The sequence below is a fragment of the Coregonus clupeaformis genome, chromosome 13, assembly GCF_020615455.1.
Source record: "Coregonus clupeaformis isolate EN_2021a chromosome 13, ASM2061545v1, whole genome shotgun sequence".
Classification (NCBI taxonomy): domain Eukaryota; kingdom Metazoa; phylum Chordata; class Actinopteri; order Salmoniformes; family Salmonidae; genus Coregonus; species Coregonus clupeaformis.
In genome coordinates, this window is record NC_059204.1 from 38263463 (window position 1) to 38284139 (window position 20677).

The following is a 20677-nucleotide window of genomic DNA, read 5'->3' on the forward strand; positions in this document are numbered from 1 at the left end:
AGCCACTACACACTGTTCTCAGGAGGGAAACGCTGATCCTGGGACTGCAGCTGTCCCTACGGACAATTTCTAATCTACGGAATGACGTTCATGAGTGACGTGTTTTTCTACTGCTGCGGTTCACAAAATGTATTTCGTTCCACGACGTCTTCAATGTCGCGAGCCATTACGTTGATCTATTTACCACTGAAATAAAGGTGGGAGGGAAAATAAAGAGTGCAAAATACAATTTAGGGTAAGTTACCATGTCATTGAGGTTTTTTTTAGAGAGCGTCGCTAGCACCCAAGCTAAGGGTGTGTTTATAATTGGAGAATGATAGTGCTACGAGAGTCACAACTACTAGCTAGCTACTGTAGCTAACTAGCGAACATTAGCTTGCTCGAGCTAACTAGCTAATGTGATGTATTTGACGGCTTCTAGGCTATTATACGAAATATAATTATATAGCTAGCTAATATGTGTGTCATATGTGGTTAGATATAAGTATTGATAGCATTTTTTTCAATGGTGGCAGCTTTAGCTAGTTAGCAAACTAGCCAGCTACGTTAGGTAACGTTAGCTAGCTAGTTAACGAACATTCCAAACATTGTTCTTCTGTAGGGCTGGCTAGCTAGATGACATGTCCTCTGTCCCTCATTTTTGTGTGCATAGTTGCATCTAACTTGTTGACAGGCTTGCAACGAGCTAAACATGCAGTGGGCCTTTACGAGCTAACGCGTTAGCTAATTAAACATATTTTACCTAGTTTGTGTTGCTTGTACAGCCTTGGAGTCCTGCTGGGAGGAGCTGAAAAAATTGCATGACAAGCTTTGCCAGTAGTTAACGGTTTGCAATCATATTCATGCTACATTTTAGAAATCAGATGAGGTTCAAATTAGATCTATTAAATGCAGACAATTTAAACACTGATACACGGACTCTGTCTCCATACAGTTGTGTATGCTGTGTTAGACAAACACCCTTGTTAATATTTGGGCCTGATTTCCTGTTTCCCCCACATGCCAACAGTGGCTCTAAGCTCTCTGCCATGTCTTTGGAGAAGACCTCCGACCTGGCCAATGAGAACACATGCTTGTCGTCCTCGCTGACCCTTGACCTCCGCTCCCCACATAGTGCTCTGCTTGATTCTGACCTGAGCAAGAAGGCCAAAGGCACCACCACGTCCTCCACCAAGAAGCGCCACAACTATGCCACATCCACACCTCTGGACCTCCTGAATGGCACCATGGGCAGCAATGGCATCGATGAGGAAGAGTCCAGTCAGCAGCGAGAGGAGGAGAGGGTCCGGAACCAGGAGAACGAGCAGGGCCAGCACTGCACAGGGACCAATGCCAAGTGGCTCAAGGAGGGTCAGAATCAACTGCGCAAAGTGGCAGAGAGGCAGCAGGACCAGAATAGAAATTCTGACCAGGATTTGAATCACAACGAGAGCCCAGACGGAAACCCCAACCATAACTCTTTAGTGGTGGACCAGCTGGAGGAAGACAGTGAGCAGAACCCCTCTTCTAAGACCCTGAGGTCCCTGTGCTCTGACCTGAATGAGCCTCTGCTGATCAACACCTCAGAGACCCCTCATGGGAAGGAGGAAGAGGAAGAAGAGAAAGAGGAGGATGGGGACGAGGAAGAGTCTCTACTACTTCCAACAGGTGGAGAGAGGGACACAGACTCGTCTGAGGCGCAGAGTAGCAGTGAGTCTCAGAGAGATGACAGTAGAGAAGTCAAGGACACCTGCCTGCTGTTTCAGGGCAGAAATGCAGCACCCAGTGATGAGGACTCCAGCTGTATGTCACTGTCTCAGGGCAGCACAGCCAACAGCACGCCAGACAGTGACCCAGGTAAGAAGGGCAACAAAATGTCTTAACAATGGATTGGCTTTGAATGTGTGTTTGTGTATAAGATTCACACTTTGTTTTTGTCATAAACAGGAAGTGGGACACAATCCAATTGTTTTCTGGGTTTGTGGAACATTGTTGTCATCTCTTGTTTCCTAGTTATCTCCTTACATCTATCTCACTGTTCCTCCTTGTTGTATAGAGTCTTACTGGGACCGCAGTGCGTTTGAGACGGACACAGACCTGCCTGCGGGGTGGATGCGGGTCAGAGACGAGTCGGGTACATACTACTGGCACATCCCCACAGGCACCACCCAGTGGGAGCCCCCCTCTTCCCTAGAGGAGGGAGAAGCCCCAGAAAGACCATTCAGTACCTCCCCTGCCATCACACCCAACGAGGAGCCACAGGTGAGAGCTACAGGGTAGAGCGAGGGGGGCTGTGTGTCTGTGTTGAGGACATTGTTCTCGCCATTTGATAGAAGCATACATTGTCCCACATACTTTATCAGGACTGTGAATTCTGAAGAAAAAAATGGACTGAGCAAGTGGTTTGTACGTGCATTGACCCATCTACCGGTACTCAATGCCTGCCTGTGTCAATTAGGTCCTGTGCCGCACAGTCATTGTATTTCCATTAAGCACCCACCGCTAGTGCTAACTGATTTAGTTTTCTACTTCTAATTGGTCCTTATCTCTTTTTCGTATTTTCAGTTGATGTGGAATAGTCTCACCCAGTCCCGCCCCAACAGGTTTAATGACGAGGAGTTCTGGAAGGTTGAGTGCCGACTCTACTTAAAACAAACCCAACATCAATGCAGTTTGAAAACCTTTACCTAAACATTGAACAATTTACTATATCAAATGTAGAAATGTGATTGTGACTTCTTACTGTTCTTGTTTTAAATTCAGGAGGAAGATGCCATGGCTGATCAGACCCTAAAGGATTTTGAAGGAGCCACATTGCGTTATGCCTCTATCAACCTCAGGTGAGTCCTGTCCCCCCCCCCCCACCATGTATGGTGTCTGTTATCATTAGATGCTCTTGACTTGTGTAGATGTCAACTCACTGATAATCTGACTCATTTCACCTCCTAGCTGCTCACAATCTGAAGAAAAGGAAAAGATGAACTCGCTCATCAATGACCCAGAGGCAAAGGTATGTACTCTCACTTGGACACATGGACATAACCATCATTCCACTCCCATCCCAAACAAATGTTTCTCTCTGTCAACATTCAACATAAGGTCAATCACTCTTTCTCTGTCTTTGTGTGGCTTCATTAATAAGTGCATCAACGACGTCGTCCCCAAAGTCACTGTACATACATTCAGTGCATTCTGAAAGTTTTTTTTATTTAATCCATTTTAGAATAAGACTGTAGCGTAACAAAATGTTGAAAAAGTCAAAGGGTCTGAATACTTTCCGAATGCACTGTATCCCAACCAGAAGCCATGGATTACAGGCAACATCTGCACTGAGCTAAAGGCTAGAACTGCCGCTTTCAAGGAGCTGGACACTAATCCTGACGCTTATAAGAAATCCCACTTCGCCCTCCGACGAGCCATCAAACAGGCAAAGCATCAAGACAGGACTAAGATCGAATCCTACTACGCCGGCACTGACGCTCGTTAGATGTGGCAGGGCTTGCAAACTATCACGGATTACAATGGGAAACCCAGCCATGAGCTGCCCAGTCACGCGATCCTACCAGACGAGCTAAATGCCTTCTAGTCTCGCTTCGAGGCAAGCAACGCTGAACCATGCATGAGAGCACCAGCTGTTCCCGGACGACCGTGTGATCTCACTTTACGTAGCCGATGTGAGTAAGATTAACATTCATAAGGCCTCAGGACCAGACGGATTACCAGGATGCATACTCAGAGCATGCACTGACCAGCTGGCAAGTGTCTTCACTGACATTTCCAACCTCTCCCTGACCCAGTCTGTAATACCTACGTTTCAAGCAGAGCACCATAGTCCCTGAGCCCAAGAACGCCAAGGTAAATTGTCTAAATGACTATCGCCCCTTAACACTCACATCTAGCCATGAAATGCTTTGAAAGGCTGGTCATGGCTCACATCAACGCCATCATCCCAGAAAGTGCAGAAAGATGGCAACTCCTGCTCAAGAAAGCACATATACATGCCCGTCTGAAGTTTGCCAATGAACATCTGAATGATTCAGAGGAGAACTGGGTGAAGGTGTTGTGGTCAGATGAGACCAAAATCGAGCTCTTTGCCATCAACTCAACTTGCCGTGTTTGGAGGAGGAGGAATGCTGCCTATGACCCCAAGAACACCATCCCCACCGTCAAACATGGAGATGGAAACATTATGCTTTGGGTGTGTTTTTCTGTTAAGGGGACAGGACAACTTCACCGCATCAAAGGGACGATGGACGGAGCCAAATCTTGGGTGAGAACCTCCTTCCCTCAGCCAGGGCATTGAAAATGGGTCGTGGATGGGTATTCCAGCATGACAATACCCAAAATAATAATAATAATAATAATGTGCCATTTAGCAGACGCTTTTATCCAAAGCGACTTACAGTCATGCGTGCATACATTTTTTGTGTATGGGTGGTCCCGGGGATCGAACCCACTACCTTAGCGTTACAAGCGCCGTGCTCTACCAGCTGAGCTACAGAGGACCTCTGGTAAACACACGGCCAAGGCAACAAAGGAGTGGCTCAAGAAGAAGCACATTAAGGTCCTGGAGTGGCCTAGCCAGTCTCCAGACCTTAATCCCATAGAACATCTGTGGAGGGAGCTGAAGGTTCGAGTTGCCAAACGTCAGCCTCGAAACCTTAATGACTTGGAGAAGATCTGCAAAGAGGAGTGGGACAAAATCCCTCCTGAGATGTGTGCAAACCTGGTGGAGAACTACAAGAAACGTCTGACCTCTGTGATTGCCAACAAGGGTTTTGCCACCAAGTACTAAGTAATGTTTTGCAGAGGGGGTCAAATACTTATTTCCCTCGTTAAAATGCAAATCAATTTATAACATTTTTGACATGCGTTTTTCTGGATTTTTTTGTTATTCTGTGTGTCACTGTTCAAATAAACCTACCATTAAAATTATAGACTGATCATGTCTTTGTCAGTGGGCAAACGTACAAAATCAGCAGGGGATCAAATACTTTTTCCCCTCACTGTATGTACATATCAACCTCAATTACCTCATACCTCTGCACATCGACTCTGTACTGGTACCCCGTGTATATAGCCAAGTTATCGTTACACATTATGTATTTATTCCACATGTTTTTATTTTTGCATTGTTGGTAAGGGCCTGTAAGTAAACATTTCACTGTTAGTCTTCACCTGTTTGCGAAGCATGTTACAAATAAAATGTGATTTGATTTGAATAGGTTTTTGCAGTGCGGTCTCTGGGCTGGGTGGAGATATCAGAGGAGGAGATGGCCCCAGGGAAGAGCAGTGTGGCTGTCAACAACTGCATCAGACAGCTCTCCTACCACAAACACAACCTGCACGACACGGCTGGGATCTGGGGAGAGGTCAGAGAATGGCTTGTGTGTGGGAATATGACTGAATGATTTGTGTGTGGGAATATAACCTCAAAATGTTGGTAGAACAATGTTTAGAGAAATGTTGTGTAATGTTTCCACACAGGGAAAAGACATGCTCCTTGTTCTGGAGAATGAGATCTTGAACCTGATTGATCCGTTGGGCCAGACTCTGCTGCACACCCAGCCTATCGTCAGCATCCGAGTGTGGGGAGTGGGCCGGGACAACGGCAGGCCAGTCCCTGCTACTCTAACTATATTTCAAAAAAGAAAAGAAAAAAATCTACAAATATCAGTTTTTGCCAGTTTGCTATGGGAAATGTTTCTTATTTTAGTTTTATTTGCCTGGCTTTTAACTGAAACTCCATTTGCCTTACTTTGTGAATCCTGCTTTGTTTGCTGTTGAATTGATTGATTTGGTGTTTTCTCTCTAACCTGCTGCACTTGGGCACACAGGGAGAGGTAGTGTATTGTTATTGTTGTATCCACCATCTTCCGTCATGTCACGTAGGTTATGGTTGTCATAGTTACGACATTGGCTTGTCAGTTGTTGATTCCTCACCCACATCCCATAATGCTTGATGTTTCTCACTCACACCCATGACTTTCGATCAGTTTCTCTGTGTAAGTAGCACCTATACACTGAGTGTACAAAACATTAAGAACCTTCCTAATATTGAGCCCCCCTTTTGCCTTCAGAACAGCCTCAATTTTTTGTGGGATGGACTCTACAAGGTGTCGAAATTGTTCCACGGGATGCTGGCCCATGTTGACCCCAATGCTTCCCATAGTTGTGTCAAGTTGGCTGGATGTCCTTTGGGTGGTGGACCATTCTTGATAAACACGTGAAATTGTTGCGCGTGAAAAACCCAGCAGCATTGCAGTTCTTGACACAAATTGGTGCACCTGGCACCTACTACCATATTCCATTCAAAGGCACTTAAATATTTTTGTCTTGCCCATTCACCCTCTGAATGGCACACGTACACAATCCATTTCTCAATTGTCTCAAGGCTTAACAATCTTTCATTAACCTGTCTCCTCCCCTTCATCTACACTGACTGAAGTGGATTGAACAATTGAAATCAATAAGGGATCATAGCTTTCACCTGGATTTACCTGGTCAGTCTGTCATGGAAAGAGCAGGTTTTCTTAATATTGTACACTCAGTGTAGACTAGTTATCAATAATAGTCTGACTACGTTAAGTGTTCTCAGTCCTAATTGTGGTTACATTTGTTCATTGTATTCTTGAAAACGTACACTATTAGGTTGATCGTTCTCTTGAGTAGAGACTGAACAATATTGGTCAAAGATCCTGATCAGTATTGACTGATTTCAGCATTGTCCATTTCATCAGCCTCATTTGTCACGATCAGCCTTCATAACAGCCTCTTTCTCTGATACCTCTTTTTGTGTGTGTTTGTGCTAACTTTAGGGACTTTGCCTATGTGGCGAGAGACAAACTGACTCATGTTCTGAAGTGCCATGTGTTCAGGTGTGACACACCTGCTAAGAACATTGCCACAAGCATGCATGACATCTGCTCTAAGGTAAGCCCATCTGCTATGGTGCACTGCACCATACTTTGGTCTCCACATTTAACTTTTTTGAAATGTTGAAATTAAGGCTAAACTGTGTCTCTCTTGTCTTTCCTTATCTGTAGATAATGGCCCTGAGGAAATCATCCAAGTCCTCTCTGAACAGACTCAACATAGACCCCTCTAAACTGGTGGACATTCCTTTCCAGGGTAAAACACTGGCACTTACTGTATGACTATATACTTAATGTATAATCTGAAACCAAATGTATCTATGGGCTCCTTCAGGTCCTTCTGTCTCTCTCTCACTCTGTCCTCTATTCTCCCTACAGAATTCCCTGCACCAAAGAATGAGCTAGTCCAGCGCTTCCAGGTATGCTACCTGGGTAACGTGCCGGTGGCTAAACCCGTAGGTAAGGAACGCTTTGGTAAGGAATGCTTTTTCTTCTCTTTCCTAGCTGTTGTGTTGGTGTATCTTGTGGTGTTTTGAATAATTGTTTCAGGTAAACTTGTGTGTGTTTCTCGGTCACTGCCTGTATTTAACCTTCCACTTGTCCTCCTGTATGTTGGTACTGTATTTAAATTAATGCTAACTTTCTACTAAGTTCGGTTTCACTCAATGAAATGCATTCAATACACATTTACTTTACAGAATGTGTCTCAAATTATTGTATGTATTTCTCTACTAATTTCTCCTACAGATTGTCATACTGATTTCTTACTGTGTGAAGTCTCGACTTCTATGAGCTATCCTATTGTTAGGGATATTGAACTTTTAACTCTCTTGTTTTCTGTGAATTATGAACTAACACATTTCCTGTAATTCCTTCCTTCCATTTTCCTAATATTATCAGGTATTGAGTGTACTCAGACAGATGCATTTGGAAAGTATTCAGACCCCTTTACTTTTTCCACATTTTGTTACGTTACGGCCTTATTCTAAAATGGATTAAATAGTTTTCCCCCCTCATCAATCTACACACAATAGCCCCATAATGACAAGGCAAAAACAGGTTTTTATAAATTTGTGCAAATGTATATAAAAAAACAAACACCTGAAATATGACATTTACATAAGTATTCAGACCCTTTACTCAGTACTTTGTTGATGTACCTTTGGCAGCAATTACAGCCTCGAGTCTCCTTGGGTAGGACGCTACAAGCTTGGCACACCTGTATTTGGTTTCTCCCATTCTTCTCTGCGGATCCTCTCAAGCTTTGTCAGGTTGGTTGGGGAGCGTCATTGCACAGCTATTTTCAGGTCTCTCCAGAGACGTTAGATCGGGTTCAAGTCCGGGCTCTGGCAGGGCCACTCAAGGACATTCAGAGACTTGTCCCGAAGCCACTGCTGTGTTGTCTTGGCTGTGTGCTTTGGGTCGTTGTCCTGTTGGAAGGTGAACCTTCGTCCCAGTCTGAGGTCCTGAGTGCTCTGGAGCAGGTTTTCATCAAGGATCTCTCTGTACTTTGCTCTGTTAATCTTTCCCTCCATCCTGACTAGTCTCCCAGTCCCTGCCGCTGAAAAACATCCCCACAGCATGATGCTGCCACCGCCATGCTTCACTGTAGGGATGGTGCCAGGTTTCCTCCAGACGTGACGTTTGGCATTCAGGCCAAAGAGTTCAATCTTGGTTTCATCAGACCAGAGAATCTCGTTTCTCCTGGTCTGAGAGTCTTTTATGTTTCTTCTGACAAACTCCAAGCTGGCTGTCATGTGCCTTTTACTGAGGAGCGGCTTCCGTCTGTCCACTCTACCATAAAGGCCTGATTGGAGTGCAGCAGAGATTGTTGTCCTTCAGGAAGGTTCTCCCATCTCCACAGAGGAACTCTGGAGCTCTGTCCGAGTGTCCATCTGGTTTTTGGTCACCTCCCTGACCAAGGCCCTTCTCCCCCGATTGCTCAGTTTGGCCAGGCGGCCAGCTGTAGGGAGAGTCTTGGTTGTTTCAAACTTCTTCCATTTAAGAATGATGGAGGCCACTGTGTTCTTGGGGACCTTCAATGCTGCAAAACATTTTTGGTAGCCTTCCCCAGATCTGTGCCTCGACACAATCCTGTGTAGGAGCTTTACGGACAATTCCTTCGACCTCATGGCTTGGTTTTTGCTCTGACATGCACTGTCAACTGTGGGACTTTATATAGACAGGTGTGTGCCTTTCCAAATCATGTCCAGTCAGTTGAATTAACCAAAGGTGGACTCCAATTAAGTTGTAGAAACATCTCAAGGATGATCAATGGAAACAGGATGTACCTGAACTCAATTTTGAGTCTCATAGCAAAGGGTCTGAATAATTATGTAAATAAGGTATTTCTGTTTTAAATGTTTTATACATTTGCAAAAAGATCTAAACACCTGTTTTCGCTTTGTCATTATTGGGGTATTGTGTGTAGATTGATGAGGATTCATTTAGAATAAGGCTGTAAAGTAACTAAATGTGGAAAAAGGGAAGGGGTCTGAATACTTTCCGAATGCACTGTAGATGTAGCTACTAGCTAACCTAGGTGGTTGTTATTCCTATCCAGGTATGGACCTAGTTAACGTTGCCCTCGACACAGCAATGAATTCCAAAGACAAGGAAGAGTGGACGCCAGTAACTGTGAACGTGGCTTCAGCCACACTTACCATAATCACTGCTGAGGTGAGCACACATATAGATGGTCACACACAAATGTACACACAGAATCTCAAAAAAATATATATATTTTTGAGGTTGTTTAAATTGCTGTGGGAATAGAACCCAAGGTGTACTGTTGTGTTCCCTGCAGACAGAGGAGGTTCTGTCAGAGTGCCGGGTGCGGTTCCTGTCTTTCATGGGTGTGGGGAAGGACATCCACACCTTTGCCTTCATCATGGCCGAGGGCTCCGGGGACTTCATCTGCCACATGTTCTGGTGTGAGCCCAACGCTGCCAGCCTCAGTGAGGCCGTGCAGGCGGCCTGCATGGTGAGTGCAACGTTTCCGTCAGCCAGTAACTGCTGGCTTTTCGCCGATACAAATGCATTGTCCGTCAGAAAATATCCTATTGAAAATAAATATCCTCTCTAAATCACATTGGCTATTCATGGAGGTTGGTTCAGGTTGTCTTTCGATCGCATCATCTCTGCCTGTCTGTTTTGAGCTCACACTCTCGCTAGCAAACTTTCAACATTGTATCAACTGAGCTCTGCCCGCAAAGTTTCAAGCGCCATTGAGTTTGTGACAGCTGGAAGCAGTGTTCCGCTATTTTATGTTTTGCTAGACATCCCTATAAGATGACGTTGCTCCCTATAAGAAAATGTACAGAAATGTCATTCAAATCCATCATGGAGGAGTATTGAGATTAAGTATTTTTGCTTCCCTCCTCTACCTCTAATCTAATGCCTGGTCGTGCAGTTAGTTTAGAAATGCCCAAAACAATGCAAATCAAACTAACTAGTTGGCTAACTAGCTACTGTACAAAGGATGGCGGCACAGACAAGTGGAAAAATAGATCGACACTGAAACTGAGAATATTTACAAGCCAGATGGACAGAGACGTGCATTGTGCAAGGAGCCAATGTTCACTTGGTAGGATATCATTCCTCCTTGCATAATTATTGTAGTCACTTCCATGTGGTGTCAATGAATCGGCAGTGAGTAGTCCTAAAAAAGCATTTACCCTACACATGACTGCATTCAGATGGGTTCCTATTTGATATGGCAACTTTTTCATAAACACTGGGTGAGTGGTTCTTCTAGATGGGAGTTGTTTGCAGGGATTTGACTGTTTTACTAAGAGCAAATAGTAAACATACACAGCCTTGTTGAATCCAAGTTTATATTTCAATTGTGATTTGGTGCTAATGTTGTGTGCCTTTTGACAGCTGCGCTACCAGAAGTGTCTGGACGCCAGGCCACCCAGTACCAGCTCCTGCCTACCAGGCCCGCCGGCTGACTCCGTGGCACGCCGTGTGGGCTCAAGTGTCAAGAAGGGAGTTCAGAGCCTGCTGGGCAGCTTCAAGAGGTCTGGGTCCCAGACACCCTGAGAGGTGCCAACTAACCCACTACACACCGCTCCAATCCACCCACAGGCCCAGCCCACCAGGATGTTTGGAACTCTTTCTCATTGGTCTATTAAGTGGAAACTGCTGGACTCTTGGACAGTGGTTTGAGTGACAGCAATAGTTGGTTAAACTTGGTCTAGTTTACAAAGTACCAACACTAATTATGCTTAGGAAAACAGTTCCGTTCTGTAACATTGTCTCTGCTATTTGTTTTGCAGAACAAATATAGTATATTTGTGAACATAGAAATGGAAGATGTGCAATTGAATTGTGAATGTGGTTGAACTCATGCCATTTGCTTATGGAAATATCTTTTTTTTTTATATATATATATATAGACTTGAAAGAAGTGATTTAGAAACAGTGGCATGAGAAGTCTATATAAAATGCTACTTGGTGAATGTCTGAGTCTTGAGCTGGAAGCACTAAGACATGCTAGCTAGCCAATATAATATTCGGCAAATACATATTTTGGGGTATATATAGTTTGTATAGTACATTTTGTTATAATACCATTTTGTTTTAAATCCCCTCTTCCTTCCGGGGGAGCTGGTAAACCAGCAAGTGCATTATCTTTATTTTATAGCAGAAAATGTATTTATGTGTATTGCAAATTGCAGTAAAATGTGTATAGTTCATCTCCTCAAATCTAAAATGGAGATGGCATACTTTTAGAGCCTGGCTCAAGTTTTAGTGAAACCTCAAGTCTCAAAGAAAACTTAGGCTGTCTGTTACTGCACTCCAACTGTATACCAAGTGGATGGTATGTTGGAGTCAAGGAAGATGGCAGCTTTCTGATGTCAAAGCTAAACGAAACGTGTTTTATGGTGGTCCTCTTCAGGTCTATTCTGTGGAAATGGGCCTGAAGTAGATTTTGTCATCCTTTTTTTATGTTCAGATTTTGTATGTTAGTCTGTTGTATAACCAAGTTTTTTATCTATTTAACTTCATTTTATTTGTATACGGTTTCTTTACGCATGTGTTAAGTGTTATAATTGTTTTCCTTTACTCCATTCTGTATGTCTGTACTGTTTTGTATGTTACATTTAGTTGCATCTGAGCAGTGACAGAGCTATTGATAGCTACCCCCTTGTCCTTTCAAACTGTTGATAAGATCTGACAGATTTTATGCCTCCTAATTAATTGGGTTTAAGGGCAGATGAAACTCTACTATCGTTGTGATAGACATGACACCGTCTGTCAGTACCACACACTGTTCATTTAACTCGCACTTCATTTTTGAATTTACGTTTTTAAACATGACTGCCCTCTGCTGGGCTTTAGAATTATTATTTTTCATGAGCAGTGTGTCTGACAACCCTACAGGAGTGCTAAGAAGCCTGATGCATTCAATCATCAGAAGGCATTTTGTTATGCAAAGATTGCAATACGGAAAGTGTTATTTACCCACAGACAGTGTTTGTCTATGAAAGAGTCAGACTGAAGTATGTGTGGGAGTTTCCTCCTTAGCATGCAGTATGTGTAAATCATATGAACACTTCACTACATAGAAACACAACATCTTTAAAATACACTATCCCATAGTTGACTGACTAGAGCATAGTCTTCCCTTTGTTTCTGAATGCAGTTGGTTAAAAATACGTTCTTTTTTTATTAAATGAAGATATTTTTCTAAGTGTGTGTAACATATCTGTGAGATGGAGATGCCTTTTTAGCCTCAGTTCCTACCACTATGTGGTCACTGGTGCAGCAGTGTTTCCATATCTGTATCACCATACTAATTATCCTCCTCCTTCACTTTATAGCTCCACATTTCTCCTCAATCTCTCATCTGTTTTGGACAGCAATTTGACCAGACAAGAAGCCAGAGGTTAGGCTTTGGTTTTACACATTGAGTATTGCATTGTTTATTTGTTTGCATGATTTCCCTCACTCCTATAATTTTTACTCCTTACTCTACACGCTAAGTACTCTATACTACTTACTGTAACTGTCAGACATTGGTTGCCTTGTACAAACAGAGCTTCCTGGTATTAGTATATAATATATTTTTTATGCACACTGTAATATTGTAACATGCTTTGAGGCCTAAAAAATACTTAGAATAATTTTTGCGTGTTGTGGCTATAGATTTGACTACATTTCACGTGTCAAATATTTTCCTTCCATATCAATAGTGACTGTCACTACGCACGTCTCTAATCCACTTATTGCTCACCTGTTTCTTTTCTGTTTTGCTGAGAAAGCGGTTTTAACCCATTATATATTCACTCCAGTGTAGATGTCAACCGGTGGGCACACTTTGCATGGCTGATGGTACAGTGGGGAAAAAAAGTATTTAGTCAGCCACCAATTGTGCAAGTTCTCCCACTTAAAAAGATGAGAGATGCCTGTAATTTTCATCATAGGTACACGTCAACTATGACAGACAAATTGAGGGAAAAAAATCCAGAAAATCACATCGTAGGATTTTTAATGAATTTATTTGCAAATTATGGTGGAAAATAAGTTTTTGGTCACCTACAAACAAGCAAGATTTCTGGCTCTCACAGACCTGTAACTTCTTCTTTAAGAGGCTCCTCTGTCCTCCACTCGTTACCTGTATTAATGGCACCTGTTTGAACTTGTTATCAGTATAAAAGACACCTGTCCACAACCTCAAACAGTCACACTCCAAACTCCACTATGGCCAAGACCAAAGAGCTGTCAAAGGACACCAGAAACAAAATTGTAGACCTGCACCAGGCTGGGAAGACTGAATCTGCAATAGGTAAGCAGCTTGGTTTGAAGAAATCAACTGTGGGAGCAATTATTAGGAAATGGAAGACATACAAGACCACTGATAATCTCCCTCGATCTGGGGCTCCACGCAAGATCTCACCCCTTGGGGTCAAAATGATCACAAGAACGGTGAGCAAAAATCCCAGAACCACACGGGGGGACCTAGTGAATGACCAGCAGAGAGCTGGGACCAAAGTAACAAAGCCTACCATCAGTAACACACTACGCCGCCAGGGACTCAAATCCTGCAGTGCAAGACGTGTCCCCCTGCTTAAGCCAGTACATGTCCAGGCCCGTCTGAAGTGCATTTGGATGATCCAGAAGAGGATTGGGAGAATGTCATATGGGTCAGATGAAACCAAAATATAACTTTTTGGTAAAAACTCAACTTGTCATGTTTGGAGTACAAAGAATACTGAGTTGCATCCAAAGAACACCATACCTACTGTGAAGCATGGGGGTGGAAACATCATGCTTTGGGGCTGTTTTTCTGCAAAGGGACCAGGGACGACTGATCCGTGTAAAGGAAAGAATGAATGGGGCCATGTACCGTGAGATTTTGAGTGAAAACCTCCTTCCATCAGCAAGGGCATTGAAGATGAAATGTGGCTGAGTCTTTCAGCATGACAATGATCCCAAACACACCGCCCGGGCAACGAAGGAGTGGCTTCGTAAGAAGCATTTCAAGGTCCTGGAGTGGCCTAGCCAGTCTCCAGATCTCAACCCCATAGAAAATCTTTGGAGGGAGTTGAAAGTCTGTGTTGCCCAGCGACAGCCTCAAAACATCACTGCTCTAGAGGAGATCTGCATGGAGGAATGGGCCAAAATACCAGAAACAGTGTGTGAAAACCTTGTGAAGACTTACAGAAAACGTTTGACCTGTGTCATTGCCAACAAAGGGTATATAACAAAGTATTGAGAAACTTTTGTTATTGACCAAATACTTATTTTCCACCATCATTTGCAAATAAATTCATTAAAAATCCTACAATGTGATTTTCTGGATTATTTTTTCTCATTTTGCCTGTCATAGTTGACGTGTACCTATGATGAAAATTACAGGCCTCTCTCATCTTTTTAAGTGGGAGAACTTGCACAATTGGTGGCTGACTAAATACTTTTTTTCCCCACTGTATATAAGGACTGACCATAGCTTCTTAGAACAGGAGAGGACAGAGGTCCTCAGTGTGTTTCAGCTCTGTAAGGACAAATATAGGACATGACGGGAAGTCTTGTACTGGTATACGTTTAACCTACTAACAAAAACTCATTGGATTGTCGATGTAGATTCCTTGTTGTAATGCTCAAGATATTTAGGTTGCTTTGGTGACATTAAAGGATACATATTTGTCTTATTACGTATTAATCAATGCAATACAAATGAGTAATACATGCTTTTCTTTAATTTAAGATAAATGATTGAATTATTACATGTGTTGAAGATGAGAAACAGACTTGGATCCAAATGTACCGCAACACTAATATGATAGGGGTGTGATCATGTCCTCTGTCATAAGCCATGGAAAATATCTGTTCTCTTTTTAACAAACCTGAGCTCTTGTTTGCCTTTTGTTTGTTTCACATAATGTGGTCAAAGTGTGTTGTTAACCTTTCGATGTGAGGTATTTATTAAGCCTTATTAAGGAAACCTTACAATGAAGTGATACCTTTTGTTCATACTTCTGTATGTCATCCATGTGAGCATTTTTTTGGTTATGTTTTCTTTAATATCCACTGATGACTGTAATGCAAAAAAAGGGGGTCATTTACATATCTGAAGAATGTAAATGAGATGTGTGTGTGTGTGTGTGTATATATATATATATATATATATACACTGCTCAAAAAAATAAAGGGAACACTAAAATAACACATCCTAGATCTGAATGAATGAAATAATCTTATTAAATACTTTTTTCTTTACATAGTTGAATGCGCTGACAACAAAATCACACAAAAATTATCAATGGAAATCAAATTTATCAACCCATGGAGGTCTGGATTTGGAGTCACCCTCAAAATTAAAGTGGAAAACCACACTACAGGCTGATCCAACTTTGATGTAATGTCCTTAAAACAAGTCAAAATGAGGCTCAGTAGTGTGTGTGGCCTCCACGTGCCTGTATGACTTCCCTACAACGCCTGGGCATGCTCCTGATGAGGTGGCGGATGGTCTCCTGAGGGATCTCCTCCCAGACCTGGACTAAAGCATCCTCCAACTCCTGGACAGTCTGTGGTGCAACGTGGCGTTGGTGGATGGAGCGAGACATGATGTCCCAGATGTGCTCAATTGGATTCAGGTCTGGGGAACGGGCGGGCCAGTCCACATCAACTGTAGGACAATAGGAACTGCTGACACACTCCAGCCACATGAGGTCTAGCATTGTCTTGCATTAGGAGGAACCCAGGGCCAACCGCACCAGCATATGGTCTCACAAGGGGTCTGAGGATCTCATCTCGGTACCTAATGGCAGTCAGGCTACCTCTGGCGAGCACATGGAGGGCTGTGCGGCCCCCCAAAGAAATGCCACCCCACACCATGACTGACCCACTGCCAAACCGGTCATGCTGGAGGATGTTGCAGGCAGTAGAACGTTCTCCACGGCATCTCCAGACTCTGTCACGTCTGTCACAGTGTGCCAGAGAACCTGCTTTCATCTGTGAAGAGCACAGGGCGCCAGTGGCGAATTTGCCAATCTTGGTGTTCTCTGGCAAATGCCAAACGTCCTGAACGGTGTTGGGCTGTAAGCACAACCCCCACCTGTGGACGTCGGGCCCTCATACCAACCTCATGGAGTCTGTTTCTGACCATTTGAGCAGACACATGCACATTTGTGGCCTGCTGGAGGTCATTTTGCAGGGCTCTGGCAGTGCTCCTCCTGCTCCTCCTTGCACAAAGGCGGAGGTAGCAGTCCAGCTGCTGGGTTGTTGCCCTCCTACGGCCTCCTCCACGTCTCCTGATGTACTGGCCTGTCTCCTGGTAGCGCCTCCATGCTCTGGACACTACGCTGACAGACACAGCAAACCTTCTTGCCACAGCTCACATTGATGTGCCATCCTGGATGAGCTGCACTACCTGAGCCACTTGTGTGGATTGTAGACTCCGTCTCATGCTACCACTAGAGTGAAAGCACCGCCAGCATTCAAAAGTGACCAAAACATCAGCCAGGAAGCATAGGAACTGAGAAGTGGTCTGTGGTCACCACCTGCAAAAACAGTCCTTTATTGGGGGTGTCTTGCTAATTGCCTATAATTTTCACCTGTTGTCTATTCCATTTGCACAACAGCATGTGAAATGTATTGTCAATCAGTGTTGCTTCCTAAGTGGACAGTTTGATTTCACAGAAGTGTGATTGACTTGGAGTTACATTGTGTTGTTTAAGTGTTCCCTTTATTTTTTTGAGCAGTGTATATACATACATACAGTTGAAGTCGGAAGTTTACATACACCTTAGCCAAATACATTAAAACTCAGTATTTCACAATTCCTGACATTAAATCCTAGTAAAAATTCCCTGTCTTAGGTCAGTTAGGATCACCACTTTATTTTAAGAATGTGAAATGTCAGAATAAGAGTAGAGAGAATTATTTATTTAAGCTTTTATTTCTTTCATCACATTCCCAGTGGGTCAGAAGTTAACATACACTCAATTAGTATTTGGTAGCATTGCCTTTCAATTGTTTAACTTGGGTCAAACGTTTCGGGTAGCCTTCCACAAGCTTCCCACAATAAGTTGGGTGAATTTTGGCCCATTCCTCCTGACAGAGCTGGTGTAACTGAGTCAGGTTTGTAGGTGTCCTTGCTCACACATGCTTTTTCAGTTCTGCCCACACATTTTCTATAGGATTGAGGTCAGGGCTTTGTGATGGCCACTCCAATACCTTGACTTTGTTGTCCTTAAGCCATTTTGCCACAACTTTGGAAGTATGCTTGGGGTCATTGTCCATTTGGAAGACCCATTTGCGACCAAACTTTAACTTCCTGACTGATGGCTTGAGATGTTGCTTCAATATATCCACATAATTTTCCTTCCTCATGATGCCATCTATTTTGTGAAGTGCACCAGCCCCTCCTGCAGCAAAGCACCCCCACAGCATGATGCTGCCACCCCTGTGCTTCACGGTTGGGATGGTGTTCTTCGGCTTGCAAGCATTCCCCTTTTTCCTCCAAACATAATGATGGGTATTATGGCCAAACAGTTCTATTTTTGTTTCATCAGACCAGAGGACATTTCTCCAAAAAGTACGATCTTTGTCTCCATATGCAGTTGGAAACCGTAGTCTGGCTTTTTTATGGCAGTTTTGGAGCAGTGGCTTCTTCCTTGGTAAGTTATGTCGATATAGGACTCATTTTACTGTGGATATAGATACTTTTGTACCTGTTTCCTCCCGCATCTTCACAAGGTCCTTTGCTGTTGTTCTGGGATTGATTTGCACTTTTCGCACCAAAGTACGTTCATCTCTAGGAGACAATGCGTCTCCTTCCTGAGCGGCATGACGGCTGTGTGGTCCCATGGTGTTAATACTTGCGTACTATTGTTTGTACAGATGAATGTGGTACCTTCAGGTGTTTGGAAATTGCTGCCATGGATGAACCAGACCTGTGGAGGTCTACCATTTTTTTTCTGAGGTCTTGGCTGATTTCTTTTGATTTTCCCATGATGTCAAGCAAAGAGGCACTGAGTTTGAAGGTAGGCCTTGAAATACATCCACAGGTACACCTCCAATTGACTCAAATGATGTCAATTAGCCTATCAGAAGCTTCTAAAGCCATGACATCATTTTCTGGAACTTTCCAAGCTATTTAAAGGCACCGTCAACTCAGTGTATGTAAACTTCTGACCCACTGGAATTGTGTTTCAGTGAATCATAAGTGAAATAATCTGTCTGTAAACAATTGTTGGAAAAATTACTTGTGTCATGGACAAAGTAGATGTCCTAAACGACTTGCCAAAACTTTAGTTTGTTAACAAGACATTTGTGGAGTGGTTGAAAAACAAGTTTTAATGACTCCAACCTAAGTGTATGTAAACTTCCGACTTCAACTGTACATAGTACCAGTCAAAAGTTTGGACACACCTACTCATTCCAGGGTTTTACTTTATTTTGACTATTTTCTACATCGTAGAATAATAGTGAAGACATCAAAACGATGAAATAACACATGGAATCATGTAGTAATGAAAAAGGTGTTAAACAAATCCAAATATATTTTATATTTGAGATTCTTCAAAGTAGCCACCCTTTGCCTTGATGACAGCTTTGCACACTCTTGGCCTTCTCTCAACCAGCTTCACCTGGAATGCTTTTCCAACAGTCTTGAAGGAGTTCCCACATATGCTAAACCATCTCAATTGGGTTGAGGTCGGGGGATTGTGGAGGCCAGGTCATCTGATGCGGCACTCTATCACTCTCCTTGGTAAAATAGCCCTTACACAGCCTGGAGGTGTGTTGGGTCATTGTCCTGTTGAAAAACAAATGATAGTCCCACTAAGCACAAACCAGATGGGATGGCGTATTGCTGCAGAATGCTGTGGTAGCCATGCTGGTTAAGTGTGCCTTGAATTCTAAATAAATCACAGACAGTGTCACCAGCAAAGCACCATAACACCTCCTCCCCGTGCTTTATGGTGGGAGCTACACATGCGGAGATCATCTGTTCACCCACACCGCGTCTCACAAAGATATGGCAGTTGGAACCAAAAATCTCCAATTTGGACTCCAGACCAAAAGACAAATTTCCACCGGTCTAATGTCCATTGCTCGTGTTTCTTGGACCAAGCAGGTCTCTTCTTCTTATTGGTGTCCTTTAGTGGTGGTTTCTTTGTAGCAATTCGACCATGAAGGCCTGATTCACACAGTCCCCTTTGAACAGTTGATGTTGAGATGTGTCTGTGACTTGAACTCTGTGAAGCATTTATTTGGGCTGCAATCTGAGGTGCAGTTAACTCTAATGAACTTATCCTCTGCAGCAGAGGGAACTCTGGGTCTTCCTTTCCTGTGGCGGTCCTCATGAGAGCCAGTTTCATCATAGCGCTTGATGGTTTTTGCGACTGCACTTGAAGAAACTTTGAAAGTTCTTGAAATGTTCCGTATTGACTGACCTTCATGTCTTAAAGTAATGATGGACTGTCGTTTCTCTTTGCTTATTTGAGCTGTTCTTGCCATAATATGGACTTGTAGGGCTATCTTCTGTATATCACCCCTACCTTGTCACAACAACTGATTGGCTCAAATGCATTAAGAAGGAAAGAAATTCCACAAATTAACTTTTAAGAAGGCACACCTGTTAATTGCAAAAATTCTAAGAGTGTGCAAAGCTGTCATCAAGGCAAAGAGTGGCTATTTGAAGAATCTCAAATATAAAATATATTTGGATTTGTTTAACACTTTTTTGGTTACTACATGATTCCATATGTGTTATTTCATAGTTCTAATGTCTTCACTATTATTATACAATGTTGAAAATTGTAAAAATAAAGAAAAACCCTTGAATGAGTAGGTGTGTCCAAACTTTTGACTGGTAGAATGTGTGTGTGTGTGTGTGTGTGTATATATGTTTGTGTATATGTATATATGTTTGTGTATATGTATATATATATATATATATATATATATATATATATATATATATATATATATATATACGCACACACACACGTGTATTGATATCATGTCACAGGACAAAATAAAAAGTGGAACCGTATTGTTTTGTGGGTCATTGTGGTGTCTGCTGAATAGCACTGTGAGTAGTTACTTACACATCACCTCATTTTCACGATGCACTCCAGGAATGGTTAAAAAACAAAAAATGTTTTACTCATAGAAGAGCAAATGCAAACACACACAGTTCACAATGAATTACTTGGATATGTTTATTTTATCATCAATGTGAGTGCCACTGTTCAAAATACTGAACAATATTGAGAATAATTATCATGCCCTTGGTTGGCTCAGTTTACAGTTGAAACGAAGAAATCTTACAAACATTAATATTTATGAGGCTGTGTCAATAAAAC

At 42.8% G+C, this 20677-nt stretch overlaps 1 protein-coding gene across 4 annotated transcripts; it reads left to right on the forward strand.

Annotated features, from left to right (window-relative positions):
• The first annotated feature begins 89 nt into the window (after positions 1-89).
• On the forward strand, positions 90-12426 carry LOC121579896 (amyloid-beta A4 precursor protein-binding family B member 1). 4 transcript variants are annotated; one of them, XM_041894857.2, is made up of 15 exons: positions 90-235; positions 1010-1836; positions 2036-2241; positions 2545-2607; positions 2743-2819; positions 2929-2989; positions 5205-5351; positions 5467-5594; positions 5817-5822; positions 6798-6912; positions 7026-7110; positions 7233-7328; positions 9418-9533; positions 9661-9837; positions 10737-12426. In XM_041894857.2, exons 2-15 carry the CDS (start codon positions 1029-1031, stop codon positions 10896-10898), a joined length of 2247 nt encoding a protein of 748 aa, XP_041750791.1. In that variant the 5' UTR covers positions 90-235; positions 1010-1028; the 3' UTR covers positions 10899-12426. The 4 variants fall into 4 exon arrangements, with proteins under 4 accessions (XP_041750791.1, XP_041750793.1, XP_041750792.1 ...); XM_041894859.2 differs by having other exon boundaries at positions 7233-7313; XM_041894858.2 differs by lacking the exon at positions 5817-5822.
• The last annotated feature ends 8251 nt before the right edge of the window (positions 12427-20677 follow it).

Bases quoted from the DNA above. Each gene is read 5' to 3' on its own strand.
- LOC121579896 (XM_041894857.2), top strand. From the start codon at position 1,029: ATGTCTTTGGAGAAGACCTCCGACCTGGCCAATGAGAACACATGCTTG. The intron at 2,242-2,544 runs GTGAGAGCTACA...TCGTATTTTCAG, and splicing joins CACCCAACGAGGAGCCACAG to TTGATGTGGAATAGTCTCAC. The intron at 2,990-5,204 runs GTATGTACTCTC...TGATTTGAATAG, and splicing joins TCAATGACCCAGAGGCAAAG to GTTTTTGCAGTGCGGTCTCT.